The sequence below is a fragment of the Triticum dicoccoides genome, chromosome 7B (genome assembly GCF_002162155.2).
Source record: "Triticum dicoccoides isolate Atlit2015 ecotype Zavitan chromosome 7B, WEW_v2.0, whole genome shotgun sequence".
NCBI classification, from domain to species: domain Eukaryota; kingdom Viridiplantae; phylum Streptophyta; class Magnoliopsida; order Poales; family Poaceae; genus Triticum; species Triticum dicoccoides.
Window position 1 is genome coordinate 30,690,426 of NC_041393.1, and position 27,284 is coordinate 30,717,709.

Consider the following 27,284-nt stretch of genomic DNA (forward strand, 5'->3'; position numbering starts at 1 on the left):
GAGCAACCATCTCCACAATAATTATCCAAGGAACCATCAACGTGATAAAATCTTTGCCAAAATTCCATTTATAAAAGAATGCACTTTCACTCGCTGAGATATAGAGCTACGCTGCTCTGGAGCAATGGTACCCACATGATGATGAATTGTGCAGCGATCCAGGAGGGCACCGAGGCCAAACACGGGTAATAGTTCTCCCTTCTCCGTATGCCATTGAAGTTGTTCCTGCTGCATGTGGTTCTGCTTGAAGGCTCTTGTGTGCTCGACATTTGATGTTGTCTTTTGGCTATGCTATAGTCCGAACACCGTGAGGTTTATCTTATCTCCAATAGTTTAGTTTTTGTGGTGCAATCCGGTTCTCATCCCATGCTGTGTGTCAATTGCGAGCACGTATAGTGGGTTTACTTATAGTAATCTGAACTCGCTTATCCCCTTTCTCGCTTTCGACAATATCTTGCTCGATCTGGACAAATTGTATTTTCATTATGCTTTGTAACGAAAAGGGGTTTATGCCCGGTTCAAGAAGTAAAAACTCGACCCCTTCCACCCAACCCACCCATACCAGCCGACCGCTTTCGTCCCCTCCTCCGGCGATATCTTGGCTCACCCTCGTCGGCTCGAGCTTGGGGCCACACCACTCTCTCCCTCCCTCCGGATCGATTGAAATATAACTTTTTGTTTCTAGTTAACCGCGGGATAGCAAATGCAAAAAAAATATTTATATTGTACTCCCTCCGGTCCTTTTTACTCTGCATATTAGGTTTGTCTGAAGTCAATCTCATCCAACTTTGACCAAGTTTATATAAAAAATTATTGACATTTACATAACAACACCAACATCATTAGATTCATCTCGGAATATATTTTCATATTATATTTATTAGATATTATAGATGCTAATAATTTCTAATATAAATTTGGTCAAACTTAGTTAAGTTTGATTTTCGGCAAATCCAATGTGCAGAGTAAAAAGGACCGGAGGGAGTATATGAATCCAGCAAAACCCCCTCCAATTATTTTTGATCCGGACAAAAAAAAGAAGGCCTTTGACCTCGTTAGAGAAGCCAAGGGGAGCTGACCTTCCTTCACCGATCACATGCAGATGCAGCTCCACCGGCTTAGCTTAGCTTAACCACCAATCACGCGGTCGCGATCCCAACCCCATGTGCTCCCCGTCCCGTCTCGCCGACACGTCCCCGCTCGCCGGCCGCCCCCACTGCCAGGCGGCCCCGCCGTCGGCATGGCCCCACCCGCCAGCCTCATCCGCGGCCCGCCCGTGACCGCCGCGGCGCAGCGGCGTGCGCTCGTCATTGCCGTTTGAACACTCGAGCTCCCTCGCCAGTCGCCATTAGCACCTCACCACTAGTAATAGCACGCCGCGGCCCGTTCCATTTCTCACACGCGTTCGATCTCCCTCTGCTCTCCTCGTGGCGTCGTCGTGCGCGCGGGATTCCCTCGTCTCCTAGATCTCGGAGGAGGACGCGATGAGGGCGACGCGGCTCCTCGCGGCGGCGGCGCTCCTCGCCGCGCTGCTCGCGGTGTCCGCGGCGGCGGCGGCGAAGCTCGATCTGGACGAGCTGGACGACTCGGAGGTGCTGGAGGCGCTGCTGGCCGTGGACGACGAGGAGGAGGCGGCGCCGGGCGCGGGCGGGGGCGGGGGCGGGGGCGCGGAGGCGGTGCGGCGGACGCAGTCCATGGTGCTGGTGCTCGACAACGACAACGCGGCCCGCGCCGTGCAGGACCACCCGGAGCTGCTGCTCCTCGGCTACGCGCCCTGGTGCGAGCGCAGCGCCAAGCTCATGCCGCGCTTCGCCGAGGCCGCCGCGGCGCTGCGCGCCATGGGGAGCGCCGTCGCCTTCGCCAAGCTCGACGGGGAGCGGTTCCCCAAGGCCGCCTCCGCCGTCGGGGTCAACGGCTTCCCCTCCGTGCTCCTCTTCGTCAACGGCACCGAGCACGCCTACACCGGCCTCCACACCAAGTGAGAGAGCTGGCTGCTCCTCTTTTTTCCCATGATATGGCAGCTGCCTTTCATCTGCTCGACGAATTGACTAATAGGCCTTTTGTCTTTCTTCTTGACAGGGACGCGATAGTTACTTGGGTTAGAAAGAAGACCGGCACGCCAGTCATTAGGATTGAGTCCAAGGATTCAGCTGAGGAACTTCTTAAGAAGGGCCAGACATTTGCTCTCGGCTTATTCAAGAATTACGAGGTATGCGAAATGCTTCATGCAGATGTTTAATTTGCAGGTTATGTTTTGCTCTCTGGGTAAAAACTTGAGAATGATGTTATGCATTTTCTCAGTTTTGTTGAACATTGTTTATTCATATCCATTTTCGACAGGGAGCCGACCACGAAGAATTTGTGAAGGCAGCGACTGCTGAAAACGAAGTGCAGTTTGTAGAAACCAATGATAGGAATGTGGCCAAGATTCTTTTTCCAGGGATTGCATCTGAAGAACAATTCCTGGGCCTTGTGAAAAGCGAACCAGAGAAGTTTGAAAAGTTTGGTAAGTATCTAATATGCACATGTTCCATTTTTTCCTTATTTGCGTTCTGGCTTTGCATGCCATGATTTGATGAGTAACTTATGAATTGGAATCCTTAGTCATTATTAAAAGTTGCTACCAAAAAGAAAGATAATGTTGGGTTAAGCTTCAGCCAGTTGCTCATGCTTATCCATTTGGTGTACAATATAGTTATTGTAAGTGTAACAGTCATAAATTTATGATTTGTCCAGTAACTCATGTAATGCCATTTTACAGATGGAGCATTTGAAGAAAAGGAGATATTGCAGTTTGTGGAGCTTAACAAGTTCCCACTAATTACTGCATTCACTGATTTAAACTCAGCTAAAGTCTATTCAAGCCCAATTAAGTTGCAGGTTAGTACTCCAAGCCTTTCTTAAATATTAACACAAGTGCACTTTGGATACACACCACATTCCTCCCTAGTGGATAAAACTATGTAATAAGCCTTATAACTGTAAAGTGATAGTAGGAAATTATAAATGCACTCTTTGTCTTTCACATGGTTAATTTGATTTAGTTTCTGCAAATTTGTTCTAGGTCTTCACCTTCGCAGAGGCTTATGATTTTGAAGATCTTGAATCTATTGTTCAAAAGGTGGCCAGAGGATTTAAGACAAAGGTGTGCGGGTTTGATATAAACAGATAGCTGCCCTGTGTCCTGTCCATTGTTGTCATATCATGCAAATGACTAAAATAGTTTCTTTCTGGCACTGCAGATAATGTTTATATATGTGGACACTGCTGAAGAAAACCTTGCAAAACCATTCCTGACTCTTTATGGCCTTGAAGGAGATAAACCTACTGTACGTTCATAGTATTATGAATTTCATTCTGGAGTGATGTTTCCATATTATATATCTTTTTCCAGTAGATGCAGGTGTGCACATGTGTGCATTATGGTGGGAGTTGTTTCCGTATTGTTTAACGATATAGCCTGTTGCTAAAACTATAAAGTTTTCCAGGTTACAGCATTTGATACAAGCAAAGGTACTAAATATCTGTTGGAGGCAGATATTAACGCGAAGAACCTAAAGGTAATGCATTGTTTATTTGATTTTATGGTATGTTACTTGAGGCAAATTGATTAATTAGACCATGCACTGAATAACAGGAGTTCTCCTTAAGCCTTTTGGATGGTACACTCCCTCCATACTTCCGCTCAGAACCAGTACCACAAGAAGTAAGCTTTAATTTTGTCAAGTTTTGGTTCTTGCAAGTTAATGTGTCAGGATTCAAAGTCCCTAAGCAGTCTAACTCAAATACAACTCATGTTAAGATGTGAGCAACATATGAACTTGTTGCTCCTGACATGCATACTTTTTTCTCTTAATAAGATCTGTTAACATATAGGGAATGCTGTGAAGATTTTGTAATTAGTATTCCTGGACTTAGCCTTTGACCCCCACCCACCATTTTGCAGAAGGGACTTGTTGAAAAGGTTGTTGGACGTACATTTGATTCTTCTGTCCTGCAAAGCCCTCACAATGTCCTCCTTGAGGTATTTGATCTTACTCAAGTTATTTATCTGTAACTTTGTATACTCCCATACTCATGATTCGTCATTTTTCAAACTATTTTTATTTCTATCCAAGATCTCACACCCTTTTTTACATTGAAAACCATAGGCTCATGCACCTTGGTGTGTTGACTGTGAAGCCATCAGTAAAAACATTGAGAAGTTGGCCAAGCATTTCAGTGGTTTGGACAATCTTAAATTTGCACGTATTGATGCTTCGGTGAATGAACATCCAAAATTGCAGGTAATCCTTTTGCTGTACCATCACATATGCCCACAACATAGAGATCAAATACTTTCAACCTTGTACCACAGTTATGCCATCCATTAAATTATACTACCTATGTAGCAAAATATAAGACATTTTTGTAGGCTAAACTAGTCTACAAAAAAGTTTTATATTTTGATACAGAGGGAGTAGTTTTCATTGAAGTATTGGGATTATGTGCTATTAGTTACTCCCTCCGTTCGGAATTACTTGTCTCAGAAACGGATGTATCTAGAACTAAAATACGTCTAGATACATCCATTTCTGCGACGAGTAATTCCGAACGGAGGGAGTACTATCTAAGTGCCTTCAGAAAAGAAAATCATATGAAAGAGATTACTTCTGATACATTCACGTTATCTGTTGGATTGCTGATTTAGTTAACTATTGTTGGAATTATGTCCGTTGAATTATCACCCTAAGTGTTTTTTAGACAATTTGTGAAACTTTAAATTAGATTGCTCTAAAAAGTAATAACTGTTTTTATGAATTTATAAGCTTTGGACCGTGCATAGTTACATCCATGAAATTTATAACTAAGCCCATAACAATGTGTGCATAACACATGAATATTGACATACACGAGGGTGAGTTTGTTTGTTGTTTACTGCGAATGTAAAATATTGATGTGGAGTTTGTTTGTTGTTTCCCGCAAAAAAAAAAAACAGAGTTTGTTGTTCACTGCAAATGATGCCATGCATGGACTTTCAAAGATAGCTCTGTGAATAAAGAATAAGCAGAAAAATGACTTCGTATATGTTGAAGATGAGGTTCTGGAATTGCTGCCACTTATGACTGTACATATAGGCTAACCGCTATAAGGAAGAAAAGCTTAATGAGTGTCATAAATGAATGGGTGATAACTAGGATGTTTATTAAAAGTTAAATTTGTGAAAAGAGATCTGAAGGTTTCTAGTTCCTTTGCATTTGAATGCTGGACCCTGGAAGCATAATTTTTTGCCATTCTGCTGAATGAATAGATCTACTAAACCCGTAATGACCCATCAAAGGTATAACTTTAGCTTACAGTTTCCCCATGGTTTCTTACAGGTAAACAATTACCCCACACTCTTGCTTTATCCTGCTGAAGACAAGACCAACCCGGTACGTCTGCTGAAACAAAATTCAAACACGCCATAAGTTACCCTTCACCATGTCTTAGTGATATACTGTTGCTCTCCTTTTGGAAATGCAGATCAAACTTTCAAAGAAATTAAGCCTGAAAGACATGGCGAGATTCATCAAGGAGAAGCTGCAGATTTCGGACGTTGAAATCAAGGAGAAGCTGCAGATTTCGGACGTTGAAATCAAGGAGAAGCTCCAAACTCCTGAGGTCGAAACAGTAGCTGCCGCTGACAATGTCAAGGATGAGCTATAGTAGATTGCTGGTTCAAGCATGCTGGGCGCGTTGAAGGAAAATGACAGCGTATGTGCGTTGCTGTGGCATGACCATGGAGCATGGCCTTGTAGAGAAGCAAATAGAGTAGGGGTTGGTCACGGTTATACACAGTAGACATCTAAAATCAAACATATATGATGATGTACCACATGTTCTAACACGTCAGTTGGCAATGTATGGTGTACCACATGTCTGAATTAGCTTGTTCATGTATTATATAATGATGAAAGTAATAAAGTCAGGAACTCTAATATCAGATGTTGCATGAATATTGAAGCTCAAGCAGATTTTCTAAAATGTTGGATATGTTAGATGAGAATAGATTTTCTAAAATGTTGGATATGTTAGATGAGAATGATTGCAATTTATGTTGGGAGTACTATTTATTGGTTTGAAAATTCATGAGAGTTTGGCTTCAAAACTCCTTATAAAGGTCCAACGGTTTTGTTATTTAAATTCATAACTTAGTTTGTTGCAAAAAAATTGAAGGTACCAAACAAAGAGATCACAGTTACAAGAGGAAAAGTTGAATGCCATGAGTAAATGAAGGAAAATAGAACAAAGTGATCAAAAGCATGCCAGATTTTGAATTAGTTGTATAGGCTCAGCTCAAAAGCATGCTAAATTTTGATTTAGATTTGTAGGGCTTTCCCCTCTCCGAAGAGAAGGAGCCCTTCCAGAAATTCTCAGTGGCCCATGAGGGCCAAAGAGGGGGTTTGGAAATAGTTTTCAACCAGCAATTGACGCGCCTCGGTATAACCTCACTAGCTGCGTCATTGCCCCAAGCGCAAAGATGCTTTATCCCGTCCGCCCACGCCCCCCTCTTATACCCAGCTCCTCCCCTCTCACCCCCCTCCGCGAGCGAGGTGGGACTAATCCCACCACGACCAGCAAGCCAACCGACGCACCTCACTCACTCACGGACGGGCAAGCCAGGGAACGAGCGTGGGCCGTCTCGAACCTTGGGCCCCGATTCCAGTGGGCCTGGATAAGGGTCACTGGATCAGGCAGCCGAATCCAAGAAAAAAGCCGCTTTCTCCAAAAAAAAAGAGTGTGCTACTTGAAGCGCAGCGCGTGCGCCCACCGGTCAGTGTGCTGGGCATCCGTGCCGCCCCGTCATCGTAACACCCGCAGCGCCTCGTGCTCTCTGCTTGTCCTGTCGACCCACCCATCGCTCATTTCCGGCGAGCCACCGCGCGGGGGCCGCCGATCTCCGGCGAATCGCGCCGATGCCGCCGCCCGCGATGGCGGCCGAGAAGAGGAGGGCCGCGTACGCGGCCTTCCTCCCGCTCCTCCTCCTCCTCGCGCTCCGCGCCCTCCTCCCCTCCTCCGACCCCCCGGCCCGGGGCGGGGAGGAAACCCTAGCCAGCAGCAGGTACGTCGTGCGGTTCCTCGAGTACCGCCCCGCCGACGACCACCGGGAGTACCTGGAGGACGGCCTCCCCCGCGAGGCCGGGCCGTGGCGGTGGGTGGAGCGGCGGAACCCCGCGGCCGCGCACCCGACCGACTTCGCCGTGCTCGAGATCCGCGACGCGCACCGGGACGCCGTCTCCGAGGCCCTCCGCGCGCTCGCCCGCGTCCGGGACGTGCACCCCGACACCAGCCACTCGCGGGCCGCCCTGTCCGCAGATCGGGCGCGGGGCAAGCGCTTCACCGCCATGTCGTTCGAGGAGGAGGGACGCGGCGGCGACGACGACGCGGTTCCCAGCAATAATGCTAGTTCCTCTTCTGGTGGTCCGAGGCGGAAGCTTCAAATGCGGGTACATTTCTCTTGGCACAGCGCTGCTCATGGTGGAAACATCTACGCATGATAATTTGTTTGATAATTATTAGTAGTAGCTTGCAACCGGACCGGGGTACATAAAGATCGCAAGCTCGGAAAAGGATTAGACCAGTCACATTCAATGGAATTGAAGGCCATTCTCAACATCATTTATGTTCTTAATGTCAACTTCTTGTGCAAACCATTGTATAGAACTAAAATTTTCATTTGTACTTTTATAGTTGCTAAAATTGGTCCAGAATGTTAACCTTATTGTTTTCTTCTTTTGTAAAAAGACTCCAGAACATTAGTCTTTTATATATAAACTGGAACTGAAAATGAACGTGCTATGCAGTTTATGCTCTGCTTAATGCTTAACGCTAGAACGGCTCCCAACTAGCATGATGCTATGGCACTAAGTTGCAACGCCAGAGCGATGTTCTAAACAGTGGATTGTATCATCTAGACACCTTGGATTTTGTGAATTTTCATGCAGCCTGCTTGTTGTCATGTTTTTAGTACCGTAACACGTGTCCTTTGACAGAGACCACATGTGACATCTCTATTTGGAGCTGCACAACTATGGGAAAGAGGCTTCACTGGTAGGAAAGTCAAAATGGCCATTTTTGACACTGGTATTCGGGCAGATCACCCACATTTTCGCAATATTAAGGTATGATATTGAGTAAATTTTGTCACCGGTGATTTTGGTCCAGTATATGTACACAAGAGGTAGAAAAACATGAATCTGGAGGAAGTTAGGCAAACAATTTTGCTTGTGGAAGTTTGTCTCTGCTCTTGAAAACACACACAATATCTTAACATGCACTTATTAACTAAGAAGCACCGACACGGCGACATGGATACGGCGGTACGGATATGGTGACACAGGATACAGCAATCTCTAGAAACTGGCATACGGCGATACAACGACTATATCGATCGTTCAGAAAATGTCATGTAATAAAGACACAAAATAATTGAATGCATGAGATGAGATCAAAATACTGTCCCATTTGTCGCCTCTGTGCCTCTTTTCACTCCCTAGCAGCAACATCAGCAGGTCAGCAGCATACAAGCAACATCATCAGCCCAGCAGCCCAGCGCCGGAGCACCCAACGGCCAGCACCCAGCAGCTCCCAGCAAGCACGCGAGCACTAGGGAGGACCTTACCGGTGACGGGTGGCGGCGGCAAAGAAGATTTGAGGCGGCGACATGGGCGACTCCAGGCGTTAGAGAGGTGAATCCACATGGTGGCGATGCGATTCCAGGCGGCAGCGTGCGTGTGCGGTCGCAAAGATCCAATCTTCTGCCTTGGTCCTCCTGTGGTTGTGGGAATAGAGAGGGAGAGAGCTGCTGTTAGGGTTTGCACCAGGCTTCTATTGGGCTCGGGCTGCGCTCCCATCATCCCACGTCCCACGTCCGTATAGTTTTTTTCTTTCCTTTTTTAATCGAAAGAAGCGACATTCTGGGAATACGCGTATCGCATCCGTATCCGTCGCGTCTTGGACGTGGGTACACCGGACCTGGCCGTATGGTGCTTCGTAGCTTATTATTGTTATTACCTAACACTGTTGTCCTGACTAAAGTACTTCTGAGATATTGCAACATTAATTCATGTCTGCCTGTCACAAAACTATGGTGGCAATGCCTTGGGGAAACTGCTATGCTTGTATTATCTCGCATGGAAAACGAAATTAGAGCTTGCTATCCTGATTAACTGTGCAGGACAAATTAAAGTTACACCATTTTCTTGCATATGAGATAAAACTCCCCCCAAAAAGTGGAGTCTTTCTAAGATAGCATAACTGTGCAGGAGCGCACAAATTGGACAAATGAAGACACATTAAATGACAACCTTGGACATGGAACATTTGTAGCTGGAGTGATTGCTGGTCAAGATCCAGAATGTCCTGGATTTGCACCAAACACTGAGATATATGCATTTCGAGTGTTCACAGATGCTCAGGTACTGGACTTGGTTGCTATATATGAAGCGCATCCACCAGCTTTTTGCACCATCATAATTACTCCCTCCGTTCGGAATTACTTGTCTCGGAAATGGATGTATCTAGAACTAAAATACATCTAGATACATCCATTTCTACGACAAGTAATTCCGAACGGAGGGAGTACTTTCCATCTTCTTTGTATTTGCATTTGCAAATGTCCTCAAAACTAAGGAAACCGAACTGTAACTTTTTGGAAAGACAAACCATGAGTCTTACAGTGTTTTAATGCTCTCAGCATGTCTCCATTTTATAAACGTAAAATACAATTTAGAATCACCAGACCTTGAGATGCTATGTTACTAGTATCTGTGAAAATTCTGCGAGCAATTTTTACTATTTATTTGAAGCAAATACAACTAATTATGCCAAAATTTGTGCTGGTAAGATTTTGAGAATTACCTTTTCCTTGCAGTGCAGATATCCTACACATCATGGTTCTTGGATGCATTTAATTATGCGATGGCAACTGGTATGGATGTATTGAATTTGAGTATTGGTGGACCTGATTACCTGGATCTCCCCTTTGTGGAAAAGGTAGAACTTGGTTATGATCACTGAACTCCAATTTCTTTCTTTTGCCTTCTCACTTATTAGTATTACATTGACTTTTGTTTTTTACTGCATGTCATTGAAATGTGATAGCTCTTGCAGCTACTAAGTAATGATAGTAACTCATAGCTCTCTAGTGATGGGCTACTAGTAACTGGCAGTATCCTTGATAGCTACAGAAGTCCTGTCTTTCTTTGTCAATTAATTATCGTATTTTTTTGGGTTGTAGATAAATAGGTGAGCTTATTGACCTGCCAATAATGGGAAGAAGGCCCACTTATTGACCAAATTAAGGACTTGCTCTGAACGAAGGATTTTGTAGTAATTTCATAGCATTGGAATTCACTAGGAACACATGTACTTTCGTAGAGTTTCAACCAACTATGGGTTTATATTCCTTGGCAAATCTCCTTTATGAATGTTCGCGGTCATTGACTTGAGCAACACCAACTGTTGCTGTCTTCTCTTATTTTTCGTTTCAATGCATTCCCCTTAATTGTGTAGTTTTGCGTACTTCTCTGCTTACTGGAGTAAAAAAAGAACCAGTCCAAATTACCAGTGCTAACAAATGTTTTCTGCTGCTAATGAGTAAACTTTGGGGATCTTAAATAATTTTTTATCAGGGTCTTGAAATCTTTCTAAATTTGTTCTGTAGGTCTGGGAGCTCACAGCAAACAACATTATTATGGTATCAGCTATTGGAAATGATGGTCCTCTCTATGGCACATTAAATAACCCAGCGGACCAAAGCGACGTCATTGGCGTTGGTGGTATTGATTACAATAACCACATAGCTTCATTTTCCTCTAGAGGCATGACTACCTGGGAACTTCCCCATGGGTACATTTTTTAACTTGATAGTGTACTGTCTTCTTGGTATGTCACTAATTTTCTAATATCTCCGAAGGCAATTTTGCTGGGCTTTGTACCTCCTGAAAAAGCCAATATTGGTTAGGAATGCATTAGAACAGTGTGCGAAGCCTATAGAAGCTGTAGCACAGTTGTGAGCTTGCTATATCTGTACTATCCTGAAATTATATTGAAGGTGTAGGTTATGGGTATCTCATATTTTCCTCTGTGTTAAAGGTCTTTGCTAGATTTTTGCTTACTAAACTTGGCCAAAGTGCACACGAAAGATGGGAGATGCAGTTTCTCTTAAAACATAATATCTTCTTTGGGGTCAAGGGAAATTAGTTCATGTCAAGTTCTAATCTGATGACTGTATTTATGCTGTTATAATTACACCTCTTTCGGTTATAGTGTGAAAATTTTCAATTTTTGTACCTTCTGTGCATTGTTTTTAAGGCGGTAAGGCGACCTAAGGCGAGCACCACCCGCTCTAGCGCCTAGGCGACACCTAAGCGCCTAAGGCGGGCATATTTGTAAGGCGCTGCCAGGGCGCCTTACCGCCTAAGCGTCGCCTAAGCTTCCAAGGCAGGACGCCTTAAAAACAATGCTTTTGTGTAAATTTCTTGCTTGGGATGTTAGTGCGACATATCTGTGTTTTTTTAATATGACGACTTGACGAGGAAAACTATTTTCTGTACCTCTAACTGCTATACATTAACTATTTTCTGTACCTCTAACTGCTATACATTATTAGTCATAGCTAGCTTGTAATTGATACTGAAATAAAAAACTGAAGCAAATAATTGGATGTTGGAAAGGTGGTGCATGTTCATTGTTTTGTGGTGATGGATTTTTTTGACAGCGCTAAGCAACTTTACTCTTACACTCGTTTCATTTCTCACATTTAGAAATAGCATCCTCAGAATTTATGTCTTCAATTCTGCAGATATGGCCGTGTAAAACCTGATGTTGTCGCATACAGTCGTGATATAATGGGTTCTAAGACCAGCACAGGCTGCAAGACTCTTTCAGGTACAAGTGTTGCAAGCCCGGTGGTTGCTGGAGCAGTATGCTTGCTTGTTAGTGTTATACCAGAAGACAAGCGGAAATCCATCCTTAATCCTGCTAGTATGAAACAGGCCCTTGTTGAGGGTGCTTCTAAGCTTGTGGGGCCGAATATATATGAGCAGGGTGCAGGCAAGCCTGATCTGTAAGTTTCTTGCTTTTGTTCTACATATCTCTTCATAGGTGTATGGTGTGTTGGACATTTCAGATGCATTCCAGTTGTAAGGTGCAATGGTTCAGAAACCAGAGAATGTATCCTGTCATCCTTGCCTGCTCTTTTGTTTCATTGGTTGCTCAAGTCACGCTCATTTATTCTACTATCCATTTCCAGATGGCAATCATATGAAATATTGAAAAATTACCAACCACGAGCAAGTGTATTTCCTAACATGCTTGACTTCACCGACTGTCCCTACTTCTGGCCTTTTTGTCGGCAACCTTTGTATGCTGGAGCCATGCCAGTAGTATTCAATGCTACAATTCTTAATGGGATGGGGGTGATTGGTTATGTTAAGGATCCACCTGTATGGCAGCCATCTGAAGATGTGGGCAATCTTCTCACTGTTCACTTCACCTACTCGGACACCATCTGGCCTTGGACAGGGTACCTTGCCCTGCACATGCAAGTTAAAGACGAAGGTTCTCAGTTTTCAGGCATAATTAGTGGCAATGTTACCCTGTCGATTTACAGCCCAGCTACTGAGGGGGAAAGCAGCCCACGGAGTAGTACGTGTGTTCTTTACCTGAAGGTCAGGGTGGTTCAAACACCTGTTAGGTCAAGAAGAATACTGTGGGACCAATTTCATAACATCAAGTACCCATCTGGATATGTTCCGAGGGATTCACTTAATGTGAATAATGATATCCTTGATTGGCATGGTGACCACTTACACACAAATTTTCACATACTGTTCAACATGCTGAGAGATGCAGGATACTATGTTGAGACCCTTGGGTCACCACTTACCTGCTTTGACGCTAGCAATTATGGTACACTGCTCATGGTTGATCTTGAGGACGAGTACTTCAGTGAAGAGATTCAGAAACTCAGGGATGATGTTGTACACAAGGGGCTCGGCCTTGCTGTTTTTGCTGAATGGTATCATGTTGATACCATGGTGAAGATGACATTCTTTGATGAAAATACCCGCAGTTGGTGGAGTCCGCTTACTGGTGGTGCAAATATTCCTGCGCTTAATGAACTTTTGGCCCCATTTGGCATTGCTTTTGGGGACAAAATATTGAGTGGTGATTTCTCAATCAATGGTGAGCAGTCCCACTATGCTTCTGGGACTGATATAGTGCAATTCCCAGCAGGAGGTTTTTTGCATGGCTTCGAACTCCAGGAAGACCCCAAAACTGCACAGAATAGCTCAACTCCAGATACACAGAACTCCCAGTCCCAGGAGAAGAGCAAGGTTAGCATCCATTTCCTGTTTAGTTGGACTCCTTTTTATATCATACTCCTTCAGTCCGGAATTACCTGTCTCAGAAATGGATAAAAATGGATGTATCTAGAACTATAATATATCTAGATACATCCATTTCTCCGACAAGTATTTCCGGATGGAGGGAGTATTGTTTTATCTGCGAGTTTCTAGCTATTGGATGATGATTACTTGTACGGTAGCCCCTTGAACTTCCATAAAGCACTTTGTTGGCCAGACATAAGCTCTAGGTATTTAGATTGTTTGATTTACTGTAATAAAATGCGATAAACAAATGTAAGAGACTAAGAGTGATTTTGCGATAGAGATAGTGGTCTTGTCATGTCAGGCATGCCAGGAGTTGACTCTGGTTCGCCATTGCCAAGTGACGCTCACTTGAGAAGACAGCAGAGGAGGTGGTGTCTTTGTTTAAATTTTCCACATCATTTTCCAGTTGTCATCCAGTGGGTCAAAACTGTTTCCAACACTGGATTAGGGGTTTATCGCTTTGGTTTTGGAAGTTCTGGTCGTAGGATATACAGCTTTAAATTCAGGGGGTTAGGTGGCTTTAGAATCAACCTGGAGTTTTTCCCTATCGAAATTTATCTTCCAGCTGATCTCTTTGTACGTCCAGCTATATAAGTTGTTTTCGTTGAAGATGATTTTTGTAGAGAACATGAAGGCTTTCACATCTTTTCCTTAAGTAGGAAGGCAAAACAATGTCAGAGATTTTTTATCAAAAGAAAGTAAAAGTCCAATTAAAACCATAGGCAACACACACACACAATAGGCTACATCTCAGGCTGGTTCTTGCAACCGTCTGCCATACGCTTACTTAGTCCCCAGCTCTATGCCACCCCATTGTTGGCGCGAGGAAGATGATAACAGCTACTCCCTCCGTTCGGAATTACTTGTCTCGGAAATGGATGTATCTAGAACTAAAATACATCTAGATACATCCATTTCTACGACAAGTAATTCCGAACGGAGGGAGTAACTCTTAAAAAAATACAGTTAGAGCAGATAGGTAACATATTTATTGCGACGCTTTGACCCTTTGGTATGGTTCAGTAGTGGCTTAAGCAGCTATCCCATTAATAGAATGCTAGTAAGTGTGCTGCTGGCCTGTTCGTTCTCCATGTAGATGCGAAGTTATATTTTGTTTTGGACTTACAGTTTTATCCATGAGAATAGTTTGATCGATCGTTTATTACTTGCATTGAATAATATATTTTTTCAAATTTCAAATCATACTCCCTCCGTATCAAAATATAAGACGTTTTTGTATGCTAGTTTAGCCTACAAAAACGTCTTATAATTTGGTAGAGGTAATGCAATATCATCATATGATTTGGTATCCAAGGCTTATTGATTTCTTCATGTCAGCTCTCCTCGATTCTTGGTATGCTTGAAGCAGGCGAAGGGCGAATTGCAGTATATGGGGATTCAAATTGTCTTGACAGTAGTCACATGGTAACAAACTGTTATTGGCTTTTGAGAAAAATTGTGGAGTTTGCTGGCAATGGACTCAGAGATCCTGTCCTTTTCTCAGAAGCAACTCGGTTAAAATTTCCAGTTTTTGAGAACATCCAGAAACCCTTGCGTAGACCCGATGTAAATTTTTCAATGTTTTCATCTGTCATTGGCAAGGAATTGATATGTCACCAGGATTCCCGATTTGAAGTTTGGGGTACGAAAGGTTATGGTATCCAACTAACAGGCACAACAAGAAAGCTGCCAGAATACCAAAAGAATGAAGTTTCTAGTAGTCCCAATCGATTAATAAAATCTTCTTACAAGAGACAAGATGAAGCTGGCTTGCAAAAATCCATTTTAGCACCGAGTGCTAATAAATTTGATGATAATAGAGATTATTTTGGCTTTATCAGCCATGAAGAGGTATCATATCTTGCCTTTCTCTGTCAATTAACAATTGCCTTCCTTTCCTGTCTTCATTCTGTAGGTTCAGTGATCCCTTTGAGCTGTACAATTTATGTAAACACTAAACACTGACTACCATCAAGGTTAGCATGTTATTAATATATAACCGTTTGCCCTTTTTTCATGCCGAAAACAGTTGCCAAATATTCTCTGCAATAGCCTAAGTTTATTGCTGATATAGTTCTTTCATTTTTCGCTTAAAAAGTATAACTCTTCCATGTTTAGTCTATAATCCAGCAGTGTTGGGTTATTTGAATTGGGGTAGTTCTGGCTTCTTGAGAGAAGCAGCAGCTGAGCTTGTGGTTCAAAATGGTATACTATGATCCACTATAGTTTTTGTAGTCCATCTTCAGTTTCTCAATGATTTTTTGTTATACTTATTGCCATAAAGTTTAGTTGCCACACCTTGCCACACCACAAATTAGGCAAGTTTGACTGAGTTAGCCCCTTGTTTGGTTTGCAGCCGCACTTGTGGCAAGATTCTTTTCGTGCAATGTGTGGCAACATGTGACGCCGATTTTTTATTTTTGAAACTGGAGCCCTTAGGGCTCAATCTATTACTCCCTCCTGTCCTTTTTTTCTATGCGTGTAAGGTAGAGCCCACATACCAAGGAGAGGATTTCTTTGTCAAAATTGGAATTTTACCCCTGGTTTGTTACAAATGACTGCTATGTAGTTATGATGTGCATGCAAACGATTGGCTCTCCTTGCCCCACGCCTCAAATCTCGCGCGCACGTAGTACTCCTCTCTCTCCATCTCTCCGCATGCGTCTCTGCATGCGCAGAATCTGTCTCTCCCCGTCCCATGACTACACTTCCATGGTGCCCGTTCCATGACGCTACACTTTTTCATGGTGTTCACATATGAGGAGAAAGGAAGCATACCAAGAGACGCTGAAAACTGGTGGAATTGGGGCCAAATTTTTTGGTTTGATCAAAACACTTTGTGCTCAAATTTTCCAGTTCCCTCCGAAACTGAACTGCTGCCTTGTGACCATGAGGTCATGGGTTCAAGTCCTGGAAATAGCCTCTTGCAGAAATGTAGGAAAAGGCTGCGTACAATAGACCCAAGTGGTCGGACCTTTCCCCGGACCCTGCGCAAGCGGGAGCTACATGCATTGGGCTGCCTCCGAAACAGAACTGCCCGCCATAGTTTAGCACATCGAGAATTTGCTTACCCCTATGGTCTTTGAAACTCGGAATTAATGTCTAAATTCATACACCATGAAGAGAACAACCCCCTTCACTCTCCTTGTTCTTCTCTCCCACACCATGAGCATGCATGCAATGGCTAGCCTAAACCCCAATTCTATGTACGTATTCGAGGAGAGCGACGGCGCTATGAATTGATTCTTTCCATGTCGATCTTTTTCCAATTTTTATCTCCTCTGTTGATCGTGTTTCGACGTGTTGACCAGCACTAGGCGGACGACGCCATCCGTGAGCACGCCGTCGTCAAGATGGGTGCCGCCCTCCACAAGCACACTGTCGTCGGAGTGGATGTCGCCCTCTGTGAGCATGTGCACGCCATCTTTCCGGAGCATGATGTGGTCGAGCGCGTGCACACCGCCTTCTTGGAGCTCATTGTGGTCTGGGTGGACGCCGCCGGGCCATCGCGTGGACGCCGCCTTCAATGAGCATGCGGTGCTCCCGGTGAACGCCACTTTCAGTGAGCACGCAGCTGGCGCGCAGTCCTCTGAGTGGCCGCCACCGTCCGTGAGCATGCCGTTGTCCTCTCCGACCAAGCTCTCCTCCCACAACCATGCATGGATTTCGTCCATGAGGAGCAGGGCGTGGAGAAGGGGGAGTGGGATGTGGAGGACAAAGGGAAGGCGGGATGAGCGGGATGGCAGCGAAACGTACGAGAGGGTGAAGGGGAAGAGCAGATGGGATTGCTGAAGGTGGGAGAGGAGACGAAGAGATAGAAGAGTCGTGGAGCGGAGAGAGAGAGAGAGAGTTACTGCGGGTGTGCAGCCGGGTAGGAAAGGGAGGGAAAGTTGGAAAGAATTGCGACAAGTAGACTTCCATGGAAAATTTATATGCAGGCAAAAAAAAAGGAACGAAGGGAGTCATTAAGAAGAGAATTACCCATTTAATTAATAGGAAACATGCGAAAACAGGCACATCACACCCATGACGCAGGGCACCCATCCAACCTGGCTACACACTGTCGAAGAGAGGAATGCCGTCGAGATTGCCAGCAAACTGTCATCATCATCACTTCTCGAGCATGCGGCTCCTTCACCACGGGAAACTAACCAAGAGCACTTGCTGCACGCAACATGTGAAATCTTTGTTTGGCTATGCCAAAAGTTCTGCCAAAGATGTCGGGGACTAGGCTACTCCGATTTCTATGACGAGTCCTGCAGAAGAAAGAAGCACACCTTGCACCAACAAAGCCCAACCTCCATCGCTTAGCATCGTCGCCACTGTGTTGCTATGTGCTGCTACAACTCCGCGACTCCTTAACCGTGGAAAACCAACCAAGATCACTCGCTGCACGCAACACGTGAAATCGTTGTTGGCCGATGCCAAACAATCTGCCAAAGATGTTGAGGACTAGGCTACTTTGATTTCTATGACGAGTCTTGCAAGAGAAAGAAGCACACCTTGCCCCAACAAAGCCCGACCGCCACCGCTTAGCATCGTCGCCATCGTGTTACTCTATGCTGCTACAACTCCGATTTCACGCTCACGGATATGGAACGCTTGATGACGAAGGGGGAGGGGGGGCACAACACTCCTCGACGGCGTCCCATGGGCGCTGGTGCATGGGCAATCTTGCGGCCGGCAAGCCTTCGGCACAATCAGATGCCCCCACGCAACTGACAACAATCATCGGTATGCCAACCCGTTGAGCCGTGCATCACCAGCGTAGCGATGGCCCCAAAGCCACACTTGAGCCACCACCTCCCTTGCCTTCATTCATGGGAGGGTCATATTTGGTCGAGTCCGCACAGACCCGGTGACCATCCCTGCCAGTGTCGCAGGAGGCAAACGTTCTGACACGCAACCACCAGAGCTAGGAGGCTGGGCTGCCACCCCGCTGCACCAAGCTATGCGAGCAGCCAGATCAAAACCACGCTGCTCCACTGTTGATGTGCCCGAAGCCACAACTGCTGGAAATTGCGCCTCCGGGACGAGCAGCTGGGAAGATTGGGATGAGCCCGAGCCTCCTCCGCCCCGAGCAAGTGCCGAGACGGGAGGCCAAGGACCTCGCCACCGCAACTCAGCCCCTCGGGTGGATGCGCCAGCACATGCCCCATTGAGCGCCACCGCCACCATCCTAAGGCCGCCGCACGAAGACCACAGGCAATCCCCCCCTCCCCCCTCTCCCCGCCCCCTTGGGAACAGGGACCGCCAACAGCACGGCAAGGGCTTGCAGCAACGCCAGCGGGAGGAGATGGTGGAGGAAGGCCGGTGGCAGGGGCTAGGGTTCCCCTGAGATGTCAGGGAGTGGCGGCGCAGGGGTCAGGCCTGAAGTTATTGTGTCTGATTTTGTGGCGCCAATTTTGATTGCCTAACCTTAGGCATGTATGGCAAAAAAAGTGTGGCAAATGTTGGCAAACTTGGTATATGAACCAAACAGGCCCTGAATTTAGAAGGCAGAGCTGCTGCACAACTATTTTTGTGCCAGGTTAATGTCTATCCTGAAATGCACATTGGGAATTAAGACTATAGAGAACACAGAGCTTTTGTGAACAGGAAGGCCATTTAAGGACACGGACGAATGGAACTCGGCGGCACCTACTCCTGAAATCATGATTTGTGGCTAGAGAAGTGTCTAGACGAATACGCGGTGGCATGAAAGTGCAAAACAGATTTATACACAGATGGACCTGTTCCATGATGGATATGTCTGTGTACTAGGGTCCTTGTGGGGCTGCAGCACATGGTCCTTGTGGCAGTTAGGAGGATAAAGTCCTGGACCATCAAGGACTGGCTGTTAGGATAGAGTTCTGTTCTTGACCATCAAGGACTATCAGTTAGCATCTTAGACTAGCATCTTAGACTAGCATCTTAGACTGGCATCTTAGACTGGCATCTTAGTAGCATCTTAGCATATGCCTTGGCTGGCTAGCAGCCTATAAATATGTATCCCCAACCCCTCAGGTTGGCATGGCATTGTGTGAGAAATAAACCAACGAAAATTGTCCCAACTCTCCTAGTGTCATCCACAACTATCAATGCTCAGGTTGAAAGGTCTAACAAGTGGTATCAGAGCCTCGTTAACCTGCACCCTGAGCATTTCCTGTGAGCAGCCCAAGTCGGTAGCAGCAGCTGCTCCGTCTGCCTCTGGTTACCTTCCTCCCTCCGGACTGTCGAGCAGCAGCTCGTCTTCATCAGCCTCCTCTTCACGCAACAGCCCCCCTGCAGCGAGCCATGTCTGCAGGTCGCTCTCAGCACACGGCTACCTCGAGCATGCGGCGCCGGCAAGAGGCCGAGCGCGCCGTGGCAGAGGAGCGTGAGCGAGCGGCTGTAGCAGCGGCTGCTGCGGCGGCAAGAGTGTCGAGGCTGGCTGCAGCGGAGCTGGCAGCAGCCAGACCGGAGGTAGAAGCAGCCAGGGCGGAGGTAGAAGCAGCAGCAGCAGCAGAAGCAGCCCGTGAGGCTACGGCGGATGCCAAGGCACTCCGCGGCAGCCCCGGCAGCTCCAGCAGCTCCGCGCCTGCGGACGACGGCGCCGACGCAGATCGCGCCAAAGTGGCGCAGGAGCGGACGGCGCAGTGGGCAGCCGAGCACGCCCGCGCTCCAGGTGGAGGCGCGCACCGCGACGGCGGCTGCAACGACCAGGACCGCGGCCTCTACGAGGTCCGGACTGTGGTCAGGGATGTTGGTTCCAGTGTTGGGTGGCCTACCCTCACTAAAACCAACTACGTCGAGTGGGCCGGGATCATGAAGGTCAGGCTCCAGGTGCGGCGCATGTGGGAGGCAGTCCAGGACAGCAACGTCGACCACCTAGAGGATCGACGGGCGCTGGACGCCCTCATCGCCGCAGTCCCGCCCGAGATGCAGTTCTCGCTTTCCAACAAGCGGACTGCCAAGGAGGCTTGGGACGCCATCGCCGCAGCACGCATCGGCAGCGACCGTGCTCGCAAGTCCACCCTGCAGGCACTTCGTAAGGAGTGGGAGAACCTGGGCTTCAAGCCAAGTGAGGACGTTGATGACTTTGCTCTCCGTCTCAACACTCTGCTGCAGAAGATGGTGAAGTTTGGCGATGCCACCTACACCGAGGAGAGAGCTGTCGAGAAGCTTTTTCGGTGCATTCCCGAGAAGTACAAGCAGATGGCTCGCTCGATCGAGTCGTTGCTGGACCTCTCCACGATGACGATCGAGGAGGCGATAGGTCGACTCAAGGTCGTCGACACCGACGAGCCACAGCCCCCCTCGGGGCCCGTCACCACCGGCGGGAAGCTGCTCCTAACTCGGGAGCAGTGGGATCCCAGCCTTGGTGACAAGAAGGGGGAGCCTTCCTCCTCGACGGGCGGCCGCAAGCGTGGCAAGCAGCGTAAGGCGCGAAGAGGCCCCCCGGGCAGGGCACAAGGACGTGCCGAAGGTGACGCCCGCGGAGGCGCCAAGGACGGCGCCGCTGGCAAGCCCAGGCCGGCACAAGACAACAGTTGCCACAACTGTGGCCGGTTTGGCCATTGGGCCAATGAGTGTCGGCAACCACGACAAGGCCAGGCTCACGTCGCACAGGCGAAGGAGGAGGAGACGGCTCTGTTCATGGCGCATGCAAGCATTGAGCTACCCTCGGCGACTCCAGTCGCAAAGGCTTTCATCCACCTCGATGAGCCAAAAGCACATGCTCTTCTCGGCGATGGCTCCGGGAAGGACAAGGCTACGGGGTGGTGCCTCGACACCGGCGCCACCCACCACATGACCGGTCGAAGGGAATTCTTCGCCGAGCTCGACTCCGATGCGCGAGGCTCCGTCAAGTTCGGGGATGCCTCCGCTGTGGAGATAAAGGGCGTCGGCTCCGTCATCTTCACCACCAAGATGGGAGAGCACCGGCTGCTCACCGGTGTCTACTACATCCCCGCGCTAAGGAATTCCATCATCAGCTTGGGACAGCTGGATGAGAACGGCTCACGCGTGCTGATTGAGCATGGGGTCCTACACATCTGGGATCGCCAGCGTCGCCTTCTCGCCAAGGTGCCCAGAGGTGAAAATCGACTCTACGTCCTTGATGTGCAGGTGGCACAACCGGTCTGTCTCGCTGTCCGTCGAGACGACGAGGCGTGGCGGTGGCATGAGCGCTTTGGGCACCTTCACTTTGAGGCCCTGAAGCGTCTAAGTGCCAAGGAGATGGTGCGAGGCCTGCCATGCCTCGACCATGTGGAGCAGTTCTGCGACATCTGCGTACTGACAAAGCAAAGACGACTCCCCTTTCCCCAACAGGCGAGTTTTCGGGCTAAGGAGAAGCTGGAGCTCGTGCACGGAGACCTGTGCGGCCCGGTGACGCCAGCCACACCAGGAGGTCGACGCTACTTCCTGCTGCTCGTCGACGATCTCTCCCGCTACATGTGGGTGATGATCCTCGGCAGTAAGGGAGAAGCGGCGGACGCCATCAGGCGCGCGCAGGTTGGTGTGGAGGCGGAGAGCGGCCGCAAATTGCGCGTGTTGCGCACTGACAACGGCGGCGAGTTCACGGCGGCTGAATTCGCGTCGTACTGCGTCGATGAGGGCATCCAGCGCCACTACTCCGCGCCGTACAGCCCGCAGCAAAACGGCGTCGTCGAGCGGCGCAACCAGACGGTTGTGGGGATGGCTCGGGCTCTCCTCAAGCAGAGAGGGATGCCGGCTGTCTTCTGGGGAGAGGCGGTGCTAACAGCCGTCTACATCCTCAACCGCTCTCCTACTAAGGCACTCGACGGCAGAACTCCGTACGAGGCCTGGCATGGGCGGAAGCCGGCGGTCTCTCATTTGCGGGTCTTTGGCTGCCTTGCGTTCGCCAAGGAGCTCGGCCACATCGGCAAGCTTGACGACAGGAGCGCTCCGGGAGTCTTCATCGGCTACGCGGAGGGCTCAAAGGCCTACCGCATCCTCGACCCAAAGACACAACGTGTGCGCACAGCGCGAGACGTCGTGTTCAACGAAGGGCGAGGGTGGCAATGGGACAAGGCGGTGGACGACGGCTCGACGCCGACGTATGACGACTTCATTGTCGAGTACGCTCACTTCAAGGAAGCTGGGGGAGCAAGCAGCTCCTCTTCACCGGGCACGTCTACCCCGGCCCCCAAAACTACATCGACTCCGGCGCCTGCTACACCGACGACACCACAACCAGCGACGCCGCATACTCCAGCCCCGGCGGTCGCCACTCCGGGCTCGTCTTCATCAGCACCAGCTCACGCAGAGCACAACCCGATGAAGTTCGCTTCCCCGCTCACTCACGACGAGGAGCGGGTCGACGCATGGTATGGAGGCGAACCGCTGCGGTACCGTACGATGGATAATGTGCTCGGCGACCAGCCGGTGCCAGGACTGGTGCCACGTGACCTGGAGGCGCAGCTACAGCTCGTGTGTGAAGACGGCGAACCACGGTCCTTTGCAGAGGCCGAGAGAGACGCGGCATGGCGCGCCGCGATGAAGTTGGAGATGGATGCGGTCGAGCAAAACCGCACCTGGGAGCTTGCTGATCTCCCTCGAGGTCACCGCCCAATCACCCTTAAGTGGGTGTTCAAGCTGAAGAGGGATGGAGCCGGCGCCATCATCAAGCACAAGGCTCGTTTGGTGGCCCGAGGCTTCTTGCAGCAGGAAGGAGTCGACTTCGACGACGCTTTCGCTCCCGTGGCACGGATGGAGTCCGTGCGACTTCTCCTTGCGCTGGCTACCCAGGAGGGCTGGCGTGTCCACCACATGGACGTTAAGTCGGCATTCCTCAACGGCGACTTGAAGGAGGAAGTCTACGTGCATCAGCCACCGGGGTTTACGATTCCCGGCCAGGAGGGCAAGGTGCTCCGCCTGCGCAAGGCTCTCTATGGCCTGCGGCAGGCACCCAGGGCGTGGAACGCCAAGCTGGACTCCACGCTGAAGAAGATGGGTTTCGAGCAGAGCCCGCATGAGGCTGCCGTCTACCGACGGGGGAGTGGAGGAAATGCCCTGCTGGTGGGCGTCTACGTTGACGACCTGGTGATCACCGGCACCAAAGATGCAGAGGTGGCGGCGTTCAAGGAAGACATGAAGGCCACGTTCCAGATGAGTGACCTGGGGCTCCTCTCCTTCTATCTAGGGATTGAGGTGCACCAGGACCACTCCGGGATCGCGCTTCGACAGTCCGCCTACGCCAAGCGCATCGTTGAGCTAGCTGGGCTCACCGACTGCCATCCAGCTCTCACTCCGATGGAGGAGAGGCTGAAACTAAGCCGCGACAGCATGACGGAGGAAGTGGATGCTACGCAGTACCGACGCCTTGTGGGGAGCCTTCGCTACCTCACTCACACACGGCCGGACTTGGCATTCTCCGTCGGCTATGTCAGTCGGTTCATGGAGCGACCAACGTCGGAACACCAGCAGGCAGTGAAGAGGATCGTCCGCTACATAGCAGGGACCCTCGACCACGGCCTCCACTACCCTAGGTGTCCTGGGGCGGCACACTTCGTCGGGTACAGCGACAGCGACCATGCCGGCGACATCGACACCAGCAAGAGCACGAGCGGGATCCTCCTCTTCCTCGGCAAGTGTCTCGTGAGCTGGCAATCAGTCAAGCAGCAGGTGGTGGCCCTGTCCAGCTGTGAGGCTGAGTACATAGCGGCCTCCACCGCTTGCACTCAGGCGCTCTGGCTTGCTCGACTGCTTGGTGATCTTCTCGTTCAAGACACCAAAACGGTGCAGCTCCTGGTGGACAGCAAGTCCGCCCTGGCCCTGGCAAAGAACCCCGTGTTCCACGAACGGAGCAAGCACATCCGACTGAGGTATCACTTCATCCGCAGCTGTGTGGAAGAAGGGAGCATCGAGGCGAGCTACATCAACACCAAGGATCAGCTCGCAGACCTGCTCACCAAGCCCCTTGGGAGGGTCAAGTTCCTCGAACTTTGCTCCAGGATTGGGATGATTCAACTCTCCCACAAGACGACGTACAAGACTTAGGGGGAGAATGATGGATAAGTCTGTGTACTAGGGTCCTTGTGGGGCTGCAGCACATGGTCCTTGTGGCAGTTAGGAGGATAAAGTCCTGGACCATCAAGGACTGGCTGTTAGGATAGAGTTCTGTTCTTGACCATCAAGGACTGTCAGTTAGCATCTTAGACTAGCATCTTAGACTAGCATCTTAGACTGGCATCTTAGCAGCATCTTAGCATATGCCTTGGCTGGCTAGCAGCCTATAAATATGTATCCCCAACCCCTCAGGTTGGCATGGCATTGTGTGAGAAATAAACCAACGAAAATTGTCCCAACTCTTCTAGTGTCATCCACAACTATCAATGCTCAGGTTGAAAGGTCTAACATTCCATACAACGGCTGGCACTTGAGTAAACGTGATTTGTAACGGTGTGTGGACGCGGTGATCTCTTCTACCTATGATCTGCATTGAAGACATAGCTTGTTCTAACAAGGCTCTCTGACCTGCATTTTCTGTCGGTGAATACGGGAAAACGTGTCACCAATTATCAGGAGCGTTTCAATTCAGATTTGCACGAACATGTTATAGAACAGGAAGATTGTTTTTGAATATGTGAATATTTTATTTTTCATACTATATATTCAAAAACCTTTTGGGAAAACAAAATATTTTGACATGAACATTTTTTTAAATACACCAACTTTTCTTAGCATAAGAACATTTTTTATATATGGGATGCATATTTTTTCCAAAATGTATGAATATTTTTTAACAAGGAATGAACATTTTTCTGAATTGTAAGAACATTTTCCCCTAAGGAACCTAGTATGTCATAGAGCGTGCAAATCGGTAAAGGTTGATGTGGTAGCTGGTTGTTGGAAGCTGCCTGGCTCCTTGACAGGAATTGAATGAGATGAGACCCACAGCGGTACAGGATGCAAGGAATCTAATACGTCAGAGTTAACAGGAATGTATGTCTGAATACTGATGGAAGATGGAATGTAGATATAAAACCAGGACCTATCCCTAGGAAAATGGTCGGTGAGATATGGGGGTGGGTTGAACCCGAGAGAAAACTACAATAATGTTCTTGCGCATGTAGAGGATAGAAAGTTAGTTCTAGAGTCTCTTCGCTGGAATAGAACAGAGGGGAAGATTGCTATCTAGTTATTGTTAGAAGATATTCTCTCCGTCCAAAAATAAGTGTCTCAACTTTAGTACAAAGGGAGTATTACTTAAGGCTGATCTAACCAGTAAACTGTTATGAGTATTTCTTAGACAAGCTAGTTTGGGCTGAAAAGGCAGTCAATCTTATCCTAGGCTAATGTTATATGGCCATTGCTTTGAGCAGTTAATCTTATCCTGGTCAATGTTATATGGTCATTGCCTGGAGTGTGCTGACTTTAAGGTGATGATTTTACTACTATGCAGGTCGCAAGCCAATGGATGGTACCTGCTTGCTTTGCTGTCACTACTTGTAAGTAACGTACGCATAGTTTCATATGTATGAGGAAGGCGTGTGATTTCTCATTTGATTCCTTCTCGAACACACAGGCATTCTGGTGTACCTCAGTTGCAGAGCGCAACAAAGGCGCCGTCGACCAAGGAAAGGGTCCGCAACCGGTCGTCTGTCAAGTTCGGTATAACATGGAAACTTGTGTGGGGCCAAAGAAGGTTTTGGCTCCAGCGTGTCTGGCCATCTGCCATGGTACATGATATAACTGAAGTTACATCGGTCCACTGACTGGACATAAAAAAGCTCGCAATGGATGTCAATCGAGGTCCAAGTCGTGGTGGCTCATGTTTAGAATGTGCGAAGAGAGCCCAGTCAAACACCTCTGCAACTGCGTGGCTATGTTCCAACATTTTGTGTCATGCGCCATCGCCATCGCCATCGCCATCCAGTTGTAACAAACTCTGTGTCTATAATAATAATAGACTGCTTTGGGACATAGGGCCAGTTCTTTTAGGCGGCTTAAAAAATAAGCTGCCTCTTCCCAGCTTAAAAAATAAGCCGCTTCCAAAATTTGTTGAGACTTCTAGATTACTAATCCCATAACTAATTCAAAAGCCCCAATGAATGAGGGAGGCGACTTATGGAAAAAACTGGGGAGGAGGCGGCTTATTTTTTAAGCCGTGAAAAGAACTGGCACATAATAGGCGAGAGCTAATTCAGTAGGAAGAGGCACATAATAGGCGAGAGCTAATTCAGTAGGAAGAGGCTAGGGTTGACGTCTTTCTTTCTTTCTTTCTTTCTTTTTCATCTCTTCTTCTTCTTCCTTTTTTCTTTTCTTTTGTGAAAGGATGAGTTGCTTCTTGTAGGTCAGTAAGCCATTCTAGTTTTCAGGGTGGCTATGCTTCAGCTTGTAAGTACTGGACGAGCTCATCTGAAAACAGAGGAAGGCCTCAGCAGTTTATGAGGGTTTTTTTTCTGGAGTAAATGCTGCCAATGGCGTGAGGTTCCGTGTCGCTCGCTTACCATGCTTCCCCTGCCCTCAGACCAGCAGAGCGACGGGTGGTGGTGTGTGGAGCTGCAACCGTTTGCAGGCAGAGCTGTCATCCTCACTGCCTGAGGGCAGCTGTGCTGCAAGCGGCAACACAGCCTGCTGGTGGTGCTGCGAGGCTGCGAGGCCGCATGCCGGAGTTGCAAGCAGGGCGATGAGGCCACACGAAGGCGCTGCAAGGGCTGTTTGTGGGGGCTATGACACGGTGTGGTGGGAGGTGGAAGGTGGGAGATACAAGGCGCTATGCCGCGGCTAGGCTGGAAGCGGGAGGCAGAAGCTTTTTTTGGCAGCGATACAGTGGTGCCAAACAGGGGAGGTGGGAGAGAAAAGGGGTTTTTGGCCGCGATCCGATGGTGCCGAGCAGCCTGTCTTGCTAAGCGATGAGCAATTTCATGTGCTGTT

At 48.3% G+C, this 27,284-nt stretch overlaps 2 protein-coding genes and 1 non-coding gene across 3 annotated transcripts; 2 read left to right on the forward strand and 1 right to left on the reverse strand.

The window, feature by feature from the left end:
- The first annotated feature begins 1,298 nt into the window (after nt 1-1,298).
- On the forward strand, nt 1,299-5,978 carry LOC119338014 (protein disulfide isomerase-like 1-5). The gene is made up of 12 exons (XM_037610304.1): nt 1,299-1,978; nt 2,080-2,209; nt 2,341-2,506; nt 2,762-2,880; nt 3,065-3,145; nt 3,243-3,329; nt 3,489-3,560; nt 3,638-3,706; nt 3,947-4,024; nt 4,152-4,286; nt 5,361-5,414; nt 5,506-5,978. Exons 1-12 carry the CDS (start codon nt 1,485-1,487, stop codon nt 5,686-5,688), a joined length of 1,668 nt encoding a protein of 555 aa, XP_037466201.1. The 5' UTR covers nt 1,299-1,484; the 3' UTR covers nt 5,689-5,978.
- A 375-nt stretch (nt 5,979-6,353) lies between these two features.
- LOC119342294 lies at nt 6,354-6,504 on the reverse strand. The gene has a single exon (XR_005165516.1). It is a non-coding gene; the product is annotated as a U4 spliceosomal RNA (small nuclear RNA).
- Nucleotides 6,505-6,817: 313 nt separating this feature from the next.
- On the forward strand, nt 6,818-26,819 carry LOC119341286 (subtilisin-like protease SBT6.1). The gene is made up of 10 exons (XM_037613167.1): nt 6,818-7,469; nt 8,016-8,144; nt 9,288-9,440; nt 9,901-10,017; nt 10,688-10,872; nt 11,828-12,091; nt 12,278-13,364; nt 14,760-15,272; nt 25,810-25,855; nt 25,933-26,819. The coding sequence occupies exons 1-10, from the start codon at nt 6,939-6,941 to the stop codon at nt 26,022-26,024; spliced, it is 3,117 nt and encodes a 1,038-aa protein (XP_037469064.1). The 5' UTR covers nt 6,818-6,938; the 3' UTR covers nt 26,025-26,819.
- Nucleotides 26,820-27,284: the final 465 nt, after the last annotated feature.